The 16,592-nt window shown below is 59.0% G+C and overlaps 1 protein-coding gene across 1 annotated transcript in view; it reads right to left on the bottom strand.

The window, feature by feature from the left end:
• Positions 1–16,592, bottom strand: part of RAB44 (RAB44, member RAS oncogene family) — a 29,795-nt gene that overhangs the window by 7,926 nt on the left and 5,277 nt on the right. The window contains exons 2-9 of the mRNA XM_015560846.1: positions 13,382–13,493; positions 11,472–11,646; positions 9,638–9,781; positions 8,905–8,995; positions 8,446–8,541; positions 6,630–6,817; positions 4,981–5,821; positions 1,233–2,004 (exon numbers count right to left, since the gene is read on the bottom strand). Of these exons, the coding sequence (XP_015416332.1) occupies positions 1,233–2,004; positions 4,981–5,821; positions 6,630–6,817; positions 8,446–8,541; positions 8,905–8,995; positions 9,638–9,781; positions 11,472–11,646; positions 13,382–13,493 (2,419 nt within the window). The remainder of the gene's footprint in view (positions 1–1,232; positions 2,005–4,980; positions 5,822–6,629; positions 6,818–8,445; positions 8,542–8,904; positions 8,996–9,637; positions 9,782–11,471; positions 11,647–13,381; positions 13,494–16,592) is intronic.

The raw sequence follows: 16,592 nt of genomic DNA, 5'->3' as shown, positions 1-16,592 counted from the left end.
AGACCTGCCGTGGGTCCCCCATTCCCCAGGACGCTGCAGCGTTCACTGGCTCCCAGGTGAGGATCCTTAAGCAGAGAAAAGCCTGAGGCCTTGTCCTGGGGCCTCTCTTGGATGTGGGCTGTCATTACCCACACGGTCCCAGTCACGTGCCCCCTGACAGACAAAGATCGGCTCACTCCCTCTTCATCCCGAGTGGTCATAACGCTGGCCTTCCGTGGGCCGACACAACACCCAGTGCCACACATCCCGGTCCTAGGGCAGTGGTTCTCAACCTCTGGCCCTTTCAATACAGTTCCTCATGTTGTGACCCAACCATAAAATTATTTTCGTTGCTACTTCATAACTGTCATGTTGCTACTGTTATGAATCGTCATGTAAATATCTGATATGCAGGATGGTCTTAGGCGACCCCTGTGAAAGGGGCGTTCGACCGCCAAAGGGATCGCGACCCACAGGTTGAGAACCGCTGTTCTAGGGAGAGGAAGCTTTGTGCTTGGGGACATTTCATGGGCAGGAGCCACTGAATGAGACATCATCTAACACTTGTAATAATAACAATAACAATAATATTGATTAGCACAATGTGCCAGGTATTATTCTAACAGCGTGATGCGTACTAATGAGCTAATCCTTACAACCACGCTAGCAAGCCAGCACTCCTGCTGTCCCCATTGTGCAGGTGAGGGTTTGGGGCCTCAAGGGGCTTAAATCATTTGTCCACGTTCATATGGCTAGTAAGTGGCAGGACGAGATATGAACTCAGGCGCCCCGCTTCCTAGCGTCTCACCCCCACAAACACATTCTATATAAAACATTCAACTTGCCCAAGGCACCTTCCCCCCAGAGCTGGGCTGGCTGGCAGGGGCTAGTCCTGACTACATCCAGCCTGTGCCACCCTGCCGCCTTCCCCCGCAGCCATGTGGGTGGGACTGGCTTGTTTTCACCATCAGCCAGCACTGGCACCTAAATTGCAGGGTGCTTTGTTGATGTGGCACATTATAAGCTAATCAGATCAATGCAGGAAAAGCAAATTACCTGTAATTAGAGATGATTAGTAAAATAGTAAGAGCATCCCATATAAAGTCTAGAGCAGGGCCTGGGCCAGGGCAGACTGCAGTTTCCCCAGGGGTGCTCACTCCAACCTGCTCGGGCTTGCTGGCCAGGGCCCTGGGCCTCCCCATCTCCCCGACCCCTCACCCCCCTACCCTCACCCCGCCAGGATAGGCGCTTACCCACAGTGGCTGTCAGCCCAGAGGCGAAGGTGTCCTGGTGCAGCAGGTGCAAGAAGGATGTTTTGCCCACGTTCGAGTCTCCCAGGAAGATGATGTGGTAGATGTAATCAGGGTCGGCTGGAGGCTCGCTGCCCGTGGCGCCCCCTGGGGAGGGGGTCAGCCCAGCCTCCCCGGAGCCTGTTCCTGGGTCTTCAGGCCTGTTCTCTGCCCGAGGCTCACGGGGTTGTGGGGGGCCTTGTTCTCCCTCCGCTTGAGCAGCTGTGGGTGGCGGCCTGGGTTGGGCTTCCAGCGCAGCCTCTGTGCTGGGCAGGGTGTTCGTGGGCGGCTGGGGCCCTGCCCCGCCCCCAGGCTGAGCCCCCCGAGGGGGAGAGTCCCTTGGAGGGGACGGTCTTCCAGGAGCAGGGCCTTCTGCCTCAGCCTGAGCCTGCGCTGTGTCAGGTGGGAGAGGGGCGGGCAGGGAACTTCGCTGGGGGCGTTCCGAGGGCCCGGTCCTCAGGCCCCGAGACTCAGAGGGCTGCTCTGAACTGAGGCCTGGCCTGCCCTGGCCCCCCCATTTCCCCTCCTCCTCCCTGGGTTCCTCCTCCTGACTTTGCTGAGAGAGGGCAGGCAGCCTGCTTAGCTGGACCTGGCTCCGAGCTTCCCTTAGCCCCCCGGGACGGCCCTGCAGCACATCTGGGCCCAGCTCACCCTGCTGTACCACGCCCTTTATGGGGGACTGAGTCACACCATCCAGACCATCTGAGGGCTGAGCCAGGGGAGCCTCAGCCACACCCTCCAGACCCTCTGAGAGCTCAGCCAGGGGAGCCTCAGCTCCACCCTCCAGACCCTCTGAGAGCTCAGCCAGGGGAGCCTCAGCTCCACCCTCCAGACCCTCTGAGAGCTCAGCCAGGGGAGCCTCAGCTCCACCCTCCAGACCCTCTGAGAGCTCAGCCAGGGGAGCCTCAGCTCCACCCTCCAGACCCTCTGAGAGCTCAGCCAGGGGAGCCTCAGCTCCACCCTCCAGACCCTCTGAGAGCTCAGCCAGGGGAGCCTCAGCTCCACCCTCCAGACCCTCTGAGAGCTCAGCCAGGGGAGCCTCAGCTCCACCCTCCAGACCCTCTGAGAGCTCAGCCAGGGGAGCCTCAGCTCCACCCTCCAGACCCTCTGAGAGCTCAGCCAGGGGAGCCTCAGCTCCACCCTCCAGACCCTCTGAGAGCTCAGCCAGGGGAGCCTCAGCTCCACCCTCCAGACCCTCTGAGAGCTCAGCCAGGGGAGCCTCAGCTCCACCCTCCAGACCCTCTGAGAGCTCAGCCAGGGGAGCCTCAGCTCCACCCTCCAGACCCTCTGAGAGCTCAGCCAGGGGAGCCTCAGCTCCACCCTCCAGACCCTCTGAGAGCTCAGCCAGGGGAGCCTCAGCTCCACCCTCCAGACCCTCTGAGAGCTCAGCCAGGGGAGCCTCAGCTCCACCCTCCAGACCCTCTGAGAGCTCAGCCAGGGGAGCCTCAGCTCCACCCTCCAGACCCTCTGAGAGCTCAGCCAGGGGAGCCTCAGCTCCACCCTCCAGACCCTCTGAGAGCTCAGCCAGGGGAGCCTCAGCTCCACCCTCCAGACCCTCTGAGAGCTCAGCCAGGGGAGCCTCAGCTCCACCCTCCAGACCCTCTGAGAGCTCAGCCAGGGGAGCCTCAGCTCCACCCTCCAGACCCTCTGAGAGCTCAGCCAGGGGAGCCTCAGCTCCACCCTCCAGACCCTCTGAGAGCTCAGCCAGGGGAGCCTCAGCTCCACCCTCCAGACCCTCTGAGAGCTCAGCCAGGGGAGCCTCAGCTCCACCCTCCAGACCCTCTGAGAGCTCAGCCAGGGGAGCCTCAGCTCCACCCTCCAGACCCTCTGAGAGCTCAGCCAGGGGAGCCTCAGCTCCACCCTCCAGACCCTCTGAGAGCTCAGCCAGGGGAGCCTCAGCTCCACCCTCCAGACCCTCTGAGAGCTCAGCCAGGGGAGCCTCAGCTCCACCCTCCAGACCCTCTGAGAGCTCAGCCAGGGGAGCCTCAGCTCCACCCTCCAGACCCTCTGAGAGCTCAGCCAGGGGAGCCTCAGCTCCACCCTCCAGACCCTCTGAGAGCTCAGCCAGGGGAGCCTCAGCTCCACCCTCCAGACCCTCTGAGAGCTCAGCCAGGGGAGCCTCAGCTCCACCCTCCAGACCCTCTGAGAGCTCAGCCAGGGGAGCCTCAGCTCCACCCTCCAGACCCTCTGAGAGCTCAGCCAGGGGAGCCTCAGCTCCACCCTCCAGACCCTCTGAGAGCTCAGCCAGGGGAGCCTCAGCTCCACCCTCCAGACCCTCTGAGAGCTCAGCCAGGGGAGCCTCAGCTCCACCCTCCAGACCCTCTGAGAGCTCAGCCAGGGGAGCCTCAGCTCCACCCTCCAGACCCTCTGAGAGCTCAGCCAGGGGAGCCTCAGCTCCACCCTCCAGACCCTCTGAGAGCTCAGCCAGGGGAGCCTCAGCTCCACCCTCCAGACCCTCTGAGAGCTCAGCCAGGGGAGCCTCAGCTCCACCCTCCAGACCCTCTGAGAGCTCAGCCAGGGGAGCCTCAGCTCCACCCTCCAGACCCTCTGAGAGCTCAGCCAGGGGAGCCTCAGCTCCACCCTCCAGACCCTCTGAGAGCTCAGCCAGGGGAGCCTCAGCTCCACCCTCCAGACCCTCTGAGAGCTCAGCCAGGGGAGCCTCAGCTCCACCCTCCAGACCCTCTGAGAGCTCAGCCAGGGGAGCCTCAGCTCCACCCTCCAGACCCTCTGAGAGCTCAGCCAGGGGAGCCTCAGCTCCACCCTCCAGACCCTCTGAGAGCTCAGCCAGGGGAGCCTCAGCTCCACCCTCCAGACCCTCTGAGAGCTCAGCCAGGGGAGCCTCAGCTCCACCCTCCAGACCCTCTGAGAGCTCAGCCAGGGGAGCCTCAGCTCCACCCTCCAGACCCTCTGAGAGCTCAGCCAGGGGAGCCTCAGCTCCACCCTCCAGACCCTCTGAGAGCTCAGCCAGGGGAGCCTCAGCTCCACCCTCCAGACCCTCTGAGAGCTCAGCCAGGGGAGCCTCAGCTCCACCCTCCAGACCCTCTGAGAGCTCAGCCAGGGGAGCCTCAGCTCCACCCTCCAGACCCTCTGAGAGCTCAGCCAGGGGAGCCTCAGCTCCACCCTCCAGACCCTCTGAGAGCTCAGCCAGGGGAGCCTCAGCTCCACCCTCCAGACCCTCTGAGAGCTCAGCCAGGGGAGCCTCAGCTCCACCCTCCAGACCCTCTGAGAGCTCAGCCAGGGGAGCCTCAGCTCCACCCTCCAGACCCTCTGAGAGCTCAGCCAGGGGAGCCTCAGCTCCACCCTCCAGACCCTCTGAGAGCTCAGCCAGGGGAGCCTCAGCTCCACCCTCCAGACCCTCTGAGAGCTCAGCCAGGGGAGCCTCAGCTCCACCCTCCAGACCCTCTGAGAGCTCAGCCAGGGGAGCCTCAGCTCCACCCTCCAGACCCTCTGAGAGCTCAGCCAGGGGAGCCTCAGCTCCACCCTCCAGACCCTCTGAGAGCTCAGCCAGGGGAGCCTCAGCTCCACCCTCCAGACCCTCTGAGAGCTCAGCCAGGGGAGCCTCAGCTCCACCCTCCAGACCCTCTGAGGGCTCAGCCAGGGGAGCCTCAGCTCCACCCTCCAGACCCTCTGAGAGCTCAGCCAGGGGAGCCTCAGCTACACCCTCCAGACCCTCTGAGGGCTCAGCCAGGGGAGCCTCAGCTCCACCCTCCAGACCCTCTGAGAGCTCAGCCAGGGGAGCCTCAGCCACACCCTCCAGACCCTCTGAGGACTCACCCAGGAGAGCCTGACCCACAGCCTCCAGACTTTGCGAGGGCTCAGCCACTCCTGCTGGGAGGACTCTGGCTCCTCTGGGCTCCAGTCCCGGCGTGTAGCCCGCAGTACGAGGGCCCTGGTGGAGGGCCTCCCTCTGCCTGGGTGGCTTGGCTGGGACAGGCCCCGTCCAGGAGTGCCTATCATCTGGGGCTGAGGTCTGGAAGTGTGTGCTGGGCCCAGCTGGGAACTGAGCAGGGGGAGAAGTCCCCTGGGGAGGGGAGCCAGTCCCCAGAGGAACAAGCACTTCGAGTGCAGCTGCCACCAGGCCCCCTGACTCCCCAGCTGGAGCCGCGGGGAGAAATGACTCCCCAAAGAAGTGGGTCTCTGGGCCAGGCCCGGGCCCTTCCTGAGGGTGCTCGCTGCGACGCTCCGCGGGCCGCTCTGCCCTGAGGTCCTGCCCACCGGGGTCCACTGCTCTCCCTTCCTCGGGCCTGGCAGTCACCCCGGGGGGGCTCCCTGGGGCCCCATTGGCATCTGAAGATGGCTCCCGATCAAACAGCAGATCGTGCTGCTCTGAGATGGAGATCTGCCTGACCACTCGGGGTGTCTGGGGGGCTGAGGGGGCTGTGGGGGTCGCGGGCGGGCTCCACAGTAGCTGTGGGGTTCTGTGCCAGGGGCTGTTGAAGCTGCTCAGGAGCCGGTCCCAGTCGTCATTGTCCTCAAACAGTCCCGGCAGGGGCGCCTCCTCAGAGGAGACTGCCTGAGGGCCGGGAGCCTGGTCCTCACCTGCTCTGGGGACACTGGAAAGGGGTGGGAGCTCCCGTCAGGGAGGCAGGCAGACGCACACCAGTCCCGCCTGCAGCCCTCACACAGCTGGTACCTCAGCTGCACACAAGACCTGTGAGTGAGTGTGAATGTGCGTGCGTGTGTGTGTGTGTGTGTGTGTGCGTGTGTGTGTATGTGAATATGTGTCAGTGTGTGTATGAGTGTGTGTGAATGTTTTAGGGTGTGTGTGTACGAGTGTATGAGTGCATATGTGAGTGTGTATATGAGTGAGTGTGAATGTGCGTGTGTGTGCATGTGTGTGTGTGAATATGTGTCAGTGTGTGAGTGAGTGAGTGTGTGTGTGTGCATGAGTGTGTGTGAATGTGTTAGGGTGTGTGTATGTGTGTGTGCATGTGTGTGTGAGTGTGTGAATATGTCAGTGTGTTAGTATGTGTGTGAATGTGCGTGTGCGTGTGTGTGTGCGTGTGTGAGTGTGTGTGTGAGTGTGTGTGAGTGTGTGAATATGTGTCAGTGTGTTAGTGTGTGTGTGAGAATGTGCGTGGGCGTGAGTGTGTGTGTGAGTGTGTGAGTGTGTGAGTGTGCGTGTGTGTGTATGTGAGTGAGTATGAGAGTGTGTGTGTGAGTGTGTGTGTCCAAATCCCAGATGTGGTGTTGGGCACATGACTCTCGCTCTGCCCTTCAGTTTCCTTGTCTGGGGAATGGGCCTGACAGTGTCGTGGGGTCTATGAGGGGCCGTGTGTGCTGAGCTGACAGCCGGAGCACAGCCCCTCGCTCCTCCAGGAAGCCCTGGTCCCCACCCCAGCCCTGGCGGCAGCCACCTGCCTCGGCTCCTCCTCCACCTGCCAGGACACGCGGCTCCTGGCGAAGTTCAGGTGCCCCTGGGTCATCTGCAGCTGCTCCTGCACCTGCTCCAGCCGCCCAGCCAGGTCCCGCTGGGCCTCCCGAAGCTGCAGCTTTTCGGAGCCGGCCTCCCGGTGTGCGCTGCTGAGGCGCTGGAGCTCAGCCTCCAGCTACAGAAAGGGACAGGGGTGCGGTGGTGAGGGGACAGAAGCCAGCTGCCCTCCAGGACAACCGACAGCCCCCCAGGCCATTGTGGGGCACAGGCTCCAGGTCCCCAAGGCCCAGCTTAAAGCAGGGCTAGAGGAGTGCACCTCCTTCCTAACTGACTTCATGACCTCCCAGCGGGAGGGAGGTTTGAGTTGCTGGTGGAGAGGCCACAGGGAACTGCAGAAACACAGACGGCCATCGCCAGGAGGCCGGCCTGTGAGGCCACACCCTCCATCTGTCTGCGGGGAGCTCCTGGTCCCGCAGCAAGTCCCACGACTGGGAGACGGAGAGCTGCTGCCCACGCAGCGGGAGGCAAAGCCCTCCAATGGCCCAGGGCCCTGCATAGTACCCCCACCCCGTTACATCTCTGACCTCCTCTCCCACTGCCACGCTCCCCCCTGCTCCATCCACAGGTCTCCTTGCTGTTCCTTGAACACTCACAGCGCCTGGGCCTTTGCACTCACGGTTCCCTCCTGGCTGCTCTTCCCCGCTCCTCGCATGGCCACCCCTCACCTTCTCCAGGCCTTTACTCCAATGTCTTCATCAATCAAAACCCTCTGTCCCTGGCCCGGCTTCCCTTTATCCTCCTCCGCACTTTGTTATCTGATATGTTACAGGTTTTCCTCGCTTGTTTTACCCTCCGTCTCCCTGACCAGACAATAACTCCGTGGGCAGAGGCTGTGTCTGTCATGTCCCTCAGAACCTTGGCCTACCCGGCACATAGTAGGTGCGTCCTAACTAGCTGCTGGGTGAAGGGATGAAAGGCCTGGGGCAGAGCTTCGGGGGGACAGGACACACCATGGCCCCACGTGGAAGTCCGACCTTCTCCCTCGGCAGGAGGGGCCTGCTGCCTCAGGGGCCCCTGGGCACCAGCCACAGCAGCGCTGGGAGAGCAGCCGAAGGGATGCTGGTGTCGGACAGCACAGATGTGAGTTACTGCAGTCGGTGGTTTAGAAGTTAAAGGACGAGACTGTGGGGCAGGGTCTCAGGCCAAAGGCTCAGCCACAGGCAACCAGGAAGTGACCATCAGCTACCAGACCTGGTGTCAGGGCAGCAGATCCTCTGCCCGGGAGCCAGTCAGATTCAGAGGCAGGAACAGCCATGATGGGTAAAGCACCGGGCACCTCGCCCGGTTTCTAAGGCAAGAGTTCTGAACCCCACTTCTCGGGGAGGAAGTTAGAAACCTGCCAAGGCCGCTCAGCTGCCCACGGAGATGAGCACTGGACACCACCTCCGGCCCAGCCTCCCAGCAGCGAGGCCTGGGTTTGCCCTGCGCTTCCCTGCTCCACAGCGCTTTCCACTTATCGCCTCGTATTACACACCAGCCGGGAGGTGCAATAGATGTGGCCGGTCCCATTGCGCAGGCGGAGAAACTGAGGCCGGGCTAGCCAAGGTATTTCCTCAGGTTTGCACCGGAACCACAAGGATTTGAACCACCCCTTCTGGCTCCTGTCCCCGCGCTCCCGCTGCCCTACCTGGCTCCCCCCAGAAAGGGCCACCACGCCTTTCCCGGGGCCACCCTCCTGCATCCTCAGGCGGGGGTACCAGAGACTGAGTCCTCACGGACTGGGCCCCGGGCGCCCGCACTCACCTCCCTCTGGCCCTCGGCCAGCTGCTGCACCTCACGCTCCTTGGCCTCCAGGACCTCCTGCATCTGGGAGCTGAGGGCCAGGTCCCGGGAGTCGCTCTGAGGAGAGAGAGGCCTCAGGCCCTGGGCGGCTGCGTCTAAGACCCAGCCAGGCTCCCCCTCCCCCTGGGCCTGGGGTGCAGGGTCCCAGCAGAAGGGGCCTCAGGACAACTGCCCTGGCTCAGGCCTGGATTGTGGCAACAAGGACACCGAGGCCCAGAGAGCGGGACTGGCCCCAAGAGACAGAGCGAGACCCGCAGAGAGGGGGAGGGGCTCGGCACCCCTCACCCCATCTCCTGGTCAGGGGTGTGAGAGGACCCACTCCCAGCCACCTCCTGCTACCCCACACTGGCCAGGCACCGGCCCCACGTCCGGGCCAGCAGTGAGGTCCAGGGCAGGGGAGGGCAGGCTGCCGGAGCCCACCTTGGCCTGCAGCTGCTGCTTCTGCCGGCCGATCTGCTGCTCCATCTCCTCGTACAGCTGCTGCACCTCGCGTTGGTGGTCAGAGTCCCGCCTGGAAGGGGTGGGAAGTGGGACGGGCAGCGCTTCAGTGACCCTGGGCCCTGCTGCCGCCAGAGGCAGCCCGGACCTGGTTTGGAGCCCATCTACTGCTCAGCTCGCTTGGTCAGGCATCCCCGACCCTCATTACCCTGGAAACAGTCATCCTAATAGCAGCCCCTGACCCACGCACCCCTGATGTTGGTCACGCTGATCCCATCACCTGACTCCTGTAGCCATCGCCACATGGCCCTGTCACACGGTCCCCATCACTTCACACCCTGTCCCCACATCCCTCTGTCACCATCCCCCTGCCTCCAGAGCTCAGACCCCCTGCAGAGCTGTGCCCATGCCAACCCCAGGGCTGCTGCATGCATTGCCATCTACATGAGTGGTGCTCCTGGAGCTGGCTGCCACAGTGGCCCTGCACCAACACACACTTGGCATTCCACTCTGGGCAAAAGCCAAACTCTGTCCTCCCCACACCCCCAAAGCCAGCCCTTCCTCCAGCTTCGCTCCGCCCATCCCAGCTTCCAGGCCCTGCGTGGCCTTGGCCTCCATCCTTCTGCAGCCGAGGGACTCCCATTAACATTCAGCCGCTACATGCAGAGCTCCCACGACAGGCAGACACCCAGTGGGCGGAGCCCCACCCACTCACTTCCTCAGGGTCAGCTCCAGAGCCTCCTTTTCGGCCCGTGCCTCCTGCAGGCGGCTGGTCATCTGCGCCAGGAAGCCCTCCAGGTTGCCCGCCAGCTGGGGCTCCTCCTGCCTCAGCTTCCCCCACAGCTGCCAGATCTCCTGCCTGGGGAGAGGGGGGCCAGAGATTAGACCTGAGGGGGCCCAGGAAGCAGAGGGGGCCCCGTTCTCCATGTGAATGGCAACACTCCTAGAGACTGGGCGCCTGGGCTACAAAAACCTATTGACCTCTGTAGGTGCAGCCAAATGCCCCGCCCCCCAGGAGTCTCTCCCAGGTGTGCCCAGGGAGAGGCCCTTCTTTTTTTGAATCCTCCCCCAGGGATATTTTTCCGTTGGTTTTTAGACAGAGTGGAAGGGAGGGAAAAGGAGAGGGAGAGACAGCGAGAGAAACATCAGTGTGAGAGAGACACGTTGATGGGTTGCCTCCCACACACACCCCAACCTGGGTCTAGGTCACAGGGGTGGGCAAACTTTTTGACTCGAGGACCACAATGGGTTCTTAAACTGGACCGGAGGGCCGGAACAAAAGCATGGGTGGAGTGTTTGTGTGAACTAATATAAATTCAAAGTAAACATCATTACATAAAAGGGTACGGTCTTTTTTTTAAATAGTTTTATTCATTTCAAACTGGCCGGATCCGGCCCGCGGGCCGTAGTTTGCCCACGGCTGGTCTAGGCTCAAGCCTGCCACTGAGGTACATGCCCTTGACCGGAATCGAACTCAGTACCCTTCAGTCTGCGGGTTGATGCTCTAGCCACTGAGCCAAACTGGTTAGGGCTGCCCTCTCCCTTCTTGAACCCCCACAGTACCTTGGTTCTCTGTGGTTTGGTGATTAAGTGTGGGGAGGGGGACTTGGGAGCCTGACGGCCCAGGGCCTCAGCTGCCCTCTCTCTTCCCCCACTCCCTAGCTGTGTGGTCTTTGGCCAGTACCATGCCCTCTCTGGGCTTGTTTGTAAAATAGGGAGGCTGATACCTGCCCAGCAAGTTCTCCAGAGAGTGAGACACGCCCAGTGAAAGCACCCACTTGGGCCTGGCACATGGTTGGCACTTGCTATATGTGAAGACAGATGCCAGAGAGCTGAGAGCAGGCCAAGCTGCCAAAGAGGTGAATGGCTCCCACCACGCCTGGCCCTGCAGCCTGTACCCTATGTCCCACCCTGCCTGCCCCACAACCCTGGGCCTGCCCTCTGAGAGCCGCTCCCACAGCCCTTGGGGCAGGCGACCCCCTTGCTGGCTCTGATGCCCCCGTGGCAGATGGGGGCGTGGGAGGGGCATTTTTAGGCAGGGCCCCCCTTCTTTGAGCGAGTAAACCCCAAGAGCCCCGAACCAGAGCCAGTTAGGAGGGAACGCCCTGTCTCCAAATCTCCCAACCCAGGGCATCACCGTCCTCACACGGCTCAAGTGGGGACCCTCTTTTTGGGTTAAGAAAGCCACCCTCAGCATGGGAGGACCCTTGGGAGGCTGCCCCAGCTCAGTAACCCTCCGGACCCTCCGGGGGAGAGATTCTAGGGCGGGACAGGCAGGGGCGGGGCCAGAGCTTATCTTCTCCCCAAAGCTCTACCTCACTCAGCAGCCCGGGAAAGCAGGTCAGAGGTTAGGCCGCTTGCCCCGAGTCACACAGCTAACAAGTGGCCAGACCAGAATTTGCACCCAGCTCTCTCCCACTTTCACACTGTGTCCAGGCGCGGCCTCGCCTACGCGGACTGGCAGCGCCCGTCCTGTCCCCCCACCCCCGCCCCCCCCACACACACACTGCTCCCCACACTCACACACACACACACTGTGCTGGCCTTACTCAGGAAGTGAGGGGTCACCCCCCAGCTGCTCCATGAAGGCGAGAAACGCCTCCTTCTCCTCCGCGTCCGCCTCCTCCAGCACGGGGAAGCTGGTGGCCGTGGACCCTCGCTTGGATGACAGTGGCCTCCTTCCGCGGACCCTCTGGGTGCTCGGGCTGGAGCCAAAGATACTCTCTGTGGACAGAGGAGAAGAGAAAGGAGGGGAGTGGGGTTGGGCTCAGCCCCTGACCCCTCACCTTGCCCTGCTCCAGCCCTTGGGGGAATAATTATATTCGTTCTGGTCACATTTCTACAGGGCCATGTTCATCGTTCCTCATGTCAGCCTGGAGAGGCTACTGACGGCAGCACTGTGCCCATTTTACAGATGAACACGCGAGGCCCAGGGAGGCCTAAAGAGCTGCTGGAAGTCACACAGCGGCCCCATGGTGGCCAACACATTCTTCGTTCACACAGAATATTTATTGAGCACAGGATAGTTATGTGCTGGGGACAAAAATGGCCCAAATCCTTGTCCTAGTAGAACTGACATTGTAGTGAGTGCTGCAAAGGACGCATTTTTTAAAAAGTAAATTTGCTAAGTGAGCTAAAGGAATAAACAGGACCATTTCCATTGCTACTGGGGGCTACTTTAGAGCGAGTGGTTAGGTGTGCCCTGAAGACGTTGAACCGAGATGAGAGTAGCAAGAAGAAGCAAGTCATGTGTCTTCCTGGGGAAGCGTACCCCAGGCAGAGAGAACAGCACGTGCAAAGGCCCTGCGGTAGGAAACAGGCTGGCACACCAGAGGAGGCGAGTGGTACTGAGTGAGCCGAGAGGTTGGCAGAGTCTGGCTGGTGCTGCCCTGTGGGCCCAGGAAGGGGTGCAGATGGTGTTGCACAGGCAGGGGCAGTCCCTGGGGTGCTGGGCAGGACTGGATACTGATAGGAAGAAGGACCTTGGGGGTGCATGGACAACAATGTTCCCTCTGCCCCCACCCCCAATTCCAGACACCAATCTCCCCTCCCTACTCCCGGCTTCCCAATCACCAGAGCCAGAGCACCCACCTCCTGGGCAGCCCCAACCTATACATGCAGATTCCTGGCCTCCCTCTCTGTTGCTCGCCAAACTTTTGGAGACTAGCAAACCGAGAACCCTAGATGGCTCTGCATTAATGTAAGGCCAGCTGGGCTCTGCAGGGTCTCGAAGGACACCACACCTCCCACTCCCTGGGCCGGTCTCACCCCCGGAGAAGGGGGAGTATCGTTCCCTCTGGTCTTGGTCTCTCTGGGTCCTTTGGGGCCTGTCTGGAGAAGCGGGGGTGGAAGTAGCCCTGCTCGGTGAGGACTAAAGGCCTGGGAAGCCCCACCCCCTAACTATCACCCTTTGCTGCCCCCCGGGACCTAAATTCCCTCCAAAGCCGGGCTGTGAACTTCCTCAGAGGGAAAGAAGGCTGTGGTCTCAAGAATAGGGGGTGGGGAAGCCTTTTGTTGGGGAGAAGACAGGGAGACATCTCAGAGGGAAAGAAGGCTGTGGTCTCAAGAATAGGGGGTGGGGAAGCCTTTTGTTGGGGAGAAGACAGGGAGACATCAGAAAGCAAGCCTGGCAGCCTCTCTAGAGAAGAGGGGTGCTGAGGGGACCCCAAGCTGAGAACAGCTCTGGCTGGTGGGAGACAAAGCGACCCCATCTCCTGGGCTAGAATCTTAAGGCTCAAACCACCTGCCTTCCCACCAGGCTGAGCGTCCTTGTCTCCACAGTCCCCAGGATTGTCTTCCACACCCTGGGCTCCCTTGGGGGCGCTGTGAGGGTCCCCTGGTTGCTAAGTTGTCACTATTGCCTGTCCGGCAGCCCAGCCTGGCCCCGTGCTGGGCTCACTACAGGGACGCCCGCCCGTTCGGCCAGCCCCCACAGCGCCTCCTCCCGGGACGGACATACTCAGCCCAGAGCTGAATTCTTCCAGGGAGAGGTGTCCCTTCCGCTCCACATCCACCCAGTCAAAGATCATCTCCGGCTCCTCCTCGCTGCCCAGGAAGCTGAACTTGGCCACCTGCAAGGAGGGGGTAGATTGGCCACCTGCAAGGAGGGGGTGGTCCCACTGGGCCACCCTCAAAACATAGAGGCGTCTGTCTTCAGCCGCCCCCACCTTCCCTCTCCCCAGTTTTGGGGTCCCACGGCCTGCTGAGCCTGAGCCAGAGCCTGCCCTGAGGCTCCCGGACCCGGACCCTGTCCGAGGCAGTCTCAGCAGAGCCTTGAACTTCTCCACACCTTCCCCATCCTCCCTCCTACGTCAACATTGGTCTGTCCTGAGTCTCTTCCCTTAAGGACCCTGATAAAGAACAGTAGGGAATCCGCTCCAGATTGTGTTTATGGGAGTCCAAAACTTAATCTGGAGCTTGAAAGTAAGTCCCCAGGGTGGACAGCATGTTCCTTGGGGGCAAAAGCCCCCGAGCATCTTCTAGAGCAGTGATGGCGAACCTATGGCACGCGTGTCAAAGGAGACACGCGAACTCATTTTTTTGGTTGATTTTTCTTTGTTAAATGGCATTTAAATATATAAAATAAATATCAAAAATATAAGTCTTTGTTTTACTATGGTAGCAAATATCAAAAAATTTCTATATGTGACACGGCACCAGAGTTAAGTTAGGGTTTTTCAAAATGCTGACACGCCGTGCTCAAAAGGTTCGCCATCGCTGGCCTAGAGGAAGGTACAGGATTCGTCTCATGGAGCTGATGAAAGGGCCCAGACTAGAGAAAGTCACGGGTTAACTTGTAGGTTTTGTCCGAGAGAGATGTAAGTCATTTCTGTCCAATGGAACAGATGACCCCAAAGATTTACGGCCTATTGGACATTAACCAGCTTTTAAAACTCCAACTCAGCATTTCTAACATTTCTTTGTTAAATTACCTAGCTTTTTAAATGCTCTTTCAACCATTCATAACCTCCCTCAATTGGTGAGTTAAATAAATCTTTGATGATTCATCTTGGTTTTTGCCTAAGGGGCATGAGCGTACCTTCCTGGAAGTTACGTTTGGACAGTGTTGGAGGTTCCATGGAGGTGCCCAATGGACTCGGCTGTCGGAACCAAGGACGCTGCTTTGCTGGGGCAGTGAGCAGGCACTTGGGGCACGTGGAGGGAGTCCTGAGTGTGATAGAGCTTTAAGTTCGCTGACTCTGTGTCTCTAGTTTTCTTTTTGCGGAATTTGCATTTTTTATTTGGTGGCAGTGATGGTGGGGAAGACAACAGGAAGTCGGATTTGCTCATCTTCTGTGGGTGGTGGTAGCGTTTGCTTTTCTACGAGTGACCGCCCGTTAGTTAGGTGTGTTCCCACTGGGAGGGAGGGCCGCTTTTTCAGACCTGGCCTGGTGGGTTTCTCTGTCTCTGTGCTGACTTTTGACCTGTGGCTGGAGTCGTAAAAATATTCAGACTCCCTCTATGTTTTTGTGTCTACATGTCTGTAATCAGAGAGGCATTAACGCTTACTGTGGGTGTGAAATAACTTCCTACCTCTGCAGGTATTAACAGCTTAGAGTCCGGGGGTTCTGTGTTAATTGGTTTGTAGAGACAACTAAGTGCCTACATAAATCTAACGTTTCCCGAACTCAGAGGAAATAAAGAAACCAAATTTCTACGCTTTAGATGTGCTCAGGTTTTGTTTTTTTTGTAAGTCCCCCATACAAGAAGTTGTTAGCTCAGAAAACTTTTAAGGAGCCAGGTTCAATAATTAAGGTGAATCTTTGGACAAATGAGATTAGTTTTAAAATCTGGGTTACAAGGCACAGATAATAGTTATATCTGTGTTTTCTCTGCTTTATATTAAATACTAGAGGCCCAGTGCACGAAATTCATGCGGGGGGGGGGTCCCTCAGCCCAGCCTGCACCCATTCCAATCAGGACCCCTTGGGGGGGTATCAAACCGCTGGTGGGATCAGCCTAAACTGGCAGTCAGACACCCCTCTCATAATCTGGGACCACTGTCTCCTAACAATTCACCTGCTTGCCCGCCTGCCTGATCGCCCCTAAACCCTCTGCCTGCCTGCCTGCCTGATCGCCCCTAACTGCCTCTGCCTGCCTGATCGCCCCTAACTGCCCTCCCCTGCCAGCCAATTTGGTTCTGATTGGTCAGTTTCTATGCCAGTCAGCATCAAAAGCTCCACCTCCTAGGCAGCTTTTTGGCTCCTTACATTCACTCAGATTTTGTTCTGATTGGTCAGTTTCTATGCCAGTCAGCATCTCTAGGCCTATCAATGGGGCCTGATCAGAAAGGCTGGGCTGATCAGCAGCCCTGGTGGAGGCCTGGAGAGAAATGGAGACAGGGCTGCTGGCCAGGCTGGGAGAGAAAAAGAGGCAAGTTCTGATCAACAGCTGCCACAGAGGCTACAGATCAGCCCCTGCCTCTCTCTGCAGGCCTCTCTCTGGGCCTGATCTGCAGCCCCCTAGGCAGTCAGTGCTGGGTCGGGGTGCCTGCAGTGGCCACAGTCAGTGCTGGGTCACCAGGCAACCCAGCACTGACTTCCCGCCTGGTCGAAGTCCCAGTGGTTGTTACAACCCTGGTTCTTTATTATATAGATAATACAAATATACATTTTATTTTTTTAAGGCCTGGATTTATTTTTTTGTGAAGAAACTAGTTCATCTGAATGTCCTGCATTTCTTATTTTGTCTTACTGATTTTGTCTTGAGCTAACATTATCTGTACATAATGTTTAGGGTTATAAAAATGTTAGAATTGCACACCTGAAACCTATATAATTTTATTAACCAATGTCACCCAATCAATTCAATAAAAATAAACAAGTACATGCCCTGGACAGTGCGGCTTGGTTGGTTGACCATTGTCATGTGCACCAAAAGGTCACTGGTTTGATTCCCGGTCAGGGCACATGCCCAGGTTATACATTTGGTCCCTGATGGGGGTGCATGCAGAAGGCAACCTGATCAATGTTTCTCTCTCACTCTCCGTTCCTCTCTCTTTAAAATCAATAAAAATACATTTAAAAATTAAACAAATAAACAAGTACATAAAAAAGAAAATCTGTTAAATGCTGGGAGCCGGTCCATCCTCGCTGTTTCAAGGGACCTGGCATATATGGCATACTGTTCTTAATATGTTTGCTCACCTTCTTGGCACTATGTGTTTTAAC

This window comes from Myotis davidii, unplaced genomic scaffold, assembly GCF_000327345.1.
Source record: "Myotis davidii unplaced genomic scaffold, ASM32734v1 scaffold1036, whole genome shotgun sequence".
Classification (NCBI taxonomy): Eukaryota; Metazoa; Chordata; class Mammalia; order Chiroptera; family Vespertilionidae; genus Myotis; species Myotis davidii.
Note: the sequence above shows the minus strand (reverse complement) of the source record. Positions and strands in the feature narration are given on the sequence as shown.